Source organism: Kryptolebias marmoratus, linkage group LG4 (assembly GCF_001649575.2).
Source record: "Kryptolebias marmoratus isolate JLee-2015 linkage group LG4, ASM164957v2, whole genome shotgun sequence".
Taxonomy (NCBI): Eukaryota; Metazoa; Chordata; class Actinopteri; order Cyprinodontiformes; family Rivulidae; genus Kryptolebias; species Kryptolebias marmoratus.
Genome location: NC_051433.1, coordinates 15,678,905 through 15,681,074, shown reverse-complemented (window position 1 = coordinate 15,681,074; position 2,170 = coordinate 15,678,905). Strand labels below are relative to the sequence as shown.

General features: G+C 44.7%; 1 protein-coding gene across 4 annotated transcripts in view; it reads left to right on the top strand.

Annotated features, from left to right (window-relative positions):
• Positions 1-2,170, top strand: part of LOC108235704 (low-density lipoprotein receptor-related protein 1) — a 90,031-nt gene that overhangs the window by 59,586 nt on the left and 28,275 nt on the right. For all 4 annotated transcript variants that reach the window (XM_017415862.3, XM_017415861.3, XM_017415860.3 and 1 more), the window contains 2 exons: positions 1,634-1,728; positions 1,837-1,986. In XM_017415862.3, the coding sequence (XP_017271351.1) occupies positions 1,634-1,728; positions 1,837-1,986 (245 nt within the window). The remainder of the gene's footprint in view (positions 1-1,633; positions 1,729-1,836; positions 1,987-2,170) is intronic.

Genomic DNA, 2,170 nt, shown 5'->3' with positions numbered 1-2,170 from the left:
CCAAACAGGACCTGGCCTCAGTCTCCTCTCAGGCAAGCAGACAGATCACAGACAGGCCGGCTATATGTACGCGTTTATTTTTGTTCTGCAGAAATGTCTGCGCCAGTGAGTATTTCGGGTCCGTGAAGAGAAAGTTGTGTTTTTGTTTACACCTTCATCTCTTTAAAGGACCTAGCCCAGTTGAGCAGAGGAATGTTTCCGATCTGAGCACCGTGGGCGTGAGTGAAAATGAGAAACAGATGGTAGACCCATACGTCAGGCCTGTCTGCTGCTTCTGCCACACAAACACACTTGACCCCAAATAGAGGGGGCGGGGTCATAAAAAAAAAGGCGGGATATTCTGTGAGCGTGTTTGCACAAAATCTCAAATGTGGGAGTTTAAACGGCTGGATGTCCTTCTTTTAAAGACCTGTTAACAAGTTTATTGAAGGGTGTGGTGGATGTGGTGGAATTTAACAGGAAGTGGACCATCAGGCAGGAGATGCCCTTTAAACAAAGACGACGTGCAGCCTGAAAACAGCGGTGTGGGAGAATTACAGGGAAATGTTCCAACAATACGTTAACTAAACAAAGACGTGACAGACTTAAAGGAAAAGTTTGGATTTATTGAAGTGTGGCTCTGTGGGACGGTAATGAATATTTCACCTGTTGTAGATAGCTATTTGAATGGCTTCAGTTTAGCGAAAGAGTTCAGTTCTGACCAGATTGATGAGCTAATGGCTAGTCCGAGTGAGCCAAGACCAAAGTGGATTGCTGCCAACTTAAAACAACTCCAACCATTTAAAATGTATATTGGGGGAATGATTTTTCATACAGTAAATCTTTACATCACAGTGACTTTTGCTTTGCAGTTTTTCCGCTGTGTTTTTCAAACAGTGACAGCAGCTAGCTGTAGCATTTCTGTTTCCGCCTGGACCACATCCAGCAGGACTATTATCACGTTTCTGGCAGAATAATTGTGGATTGCTAAACTGACATCAATGTAAAGGTTTATAATGAAACGTTTTTGCATGATCTGCTGTAAAATATTTTGAGATTAGAGTTGTTTGAAGACGGCAACAATCCACTTTGGTCTTGTCCCCGCTCTGACTAGCCACTAGCTCATCAATCTGGTCAACTTTTTACTCCAAACCGAAGTCTTACAAAGAGCTGTCTGCAACAGGTAATGATTTATTTACTCATAATATTTTCACAGAACCTCTCTTCAAAAGATCTGAACTATTCCTTTAACATATCCTTTAAAGCCTAAAATCTCCATGGATTACCAAGACTAGCATGTGAGCATTTGTACTGATTTCTGTTCAAAGGATGGTTAATATTCTGGGATTGGGATTGGCATAGAATAAGGAATATTCGAGAGGTTGTGCCGTAGGTTTAGGATTTATTAACAACAGTAGCAAAGTTAGGAACTGGATTAAGTACAGCAGAACTCCAAGTTCAGGAGAGAAGAATATGTTCTTCCTGTCATGCAGTTCTAGTATGTTATAGTCATTAAAAAGCCCCAGATTTTAGCCAAGTTGTGTGTGAAGTGAGCCTTGATTGTTTTCAGGTGGTTTGATCAACAATGAAAAGTGAAGTGCAAACGGTTCTGTTTCGCTTTTTTCCACTGATTCTTTGTGTGCGCCTCCACCAGGAAGCTGTACTGGACAGACGGGGACAACATCAGCATCGCCAACACAGACGGCAGCAACATCAGCCTCCTCTTCACCAACCAGAAAGGCCCCATCGGTGAGACCCTTCAGCTGTGTCTCTGCGTAAAATACAGCGCCTCCTAGTGACGAGGCAGGCGATCAAACATCTGCGTTTTTTTTTTTTTTTTTTTGCCTCGTTTTCCAGGTCTCTCCATCGACTTCGATGCCGATCAGCTCTACTGGATCAGCTCGGGAAACGGCACCATCAACCGCTGTAAACTGGACGGCTCTGAGCTGGAGGTGCTCGAGGAGGTCAAGGGCAAGCTGATCAAGCCAACCGCTCTCGCCATCATGGGTACGACCTGAGAAAATATTCAGTCTTGACTTAAATAAGCAGCTGAAATTATTATCCATCCATCCATTCTCTTCCGCTTATCCGGGGTCGGGTCGCGGGGGCAGCAGCCTAAGCAGGGAGACCCAGACTTCCCTCTCCCCAGCCACTTGGGCCAGCTCCTCCGGGGGAATCCCAAGGCGTTCCC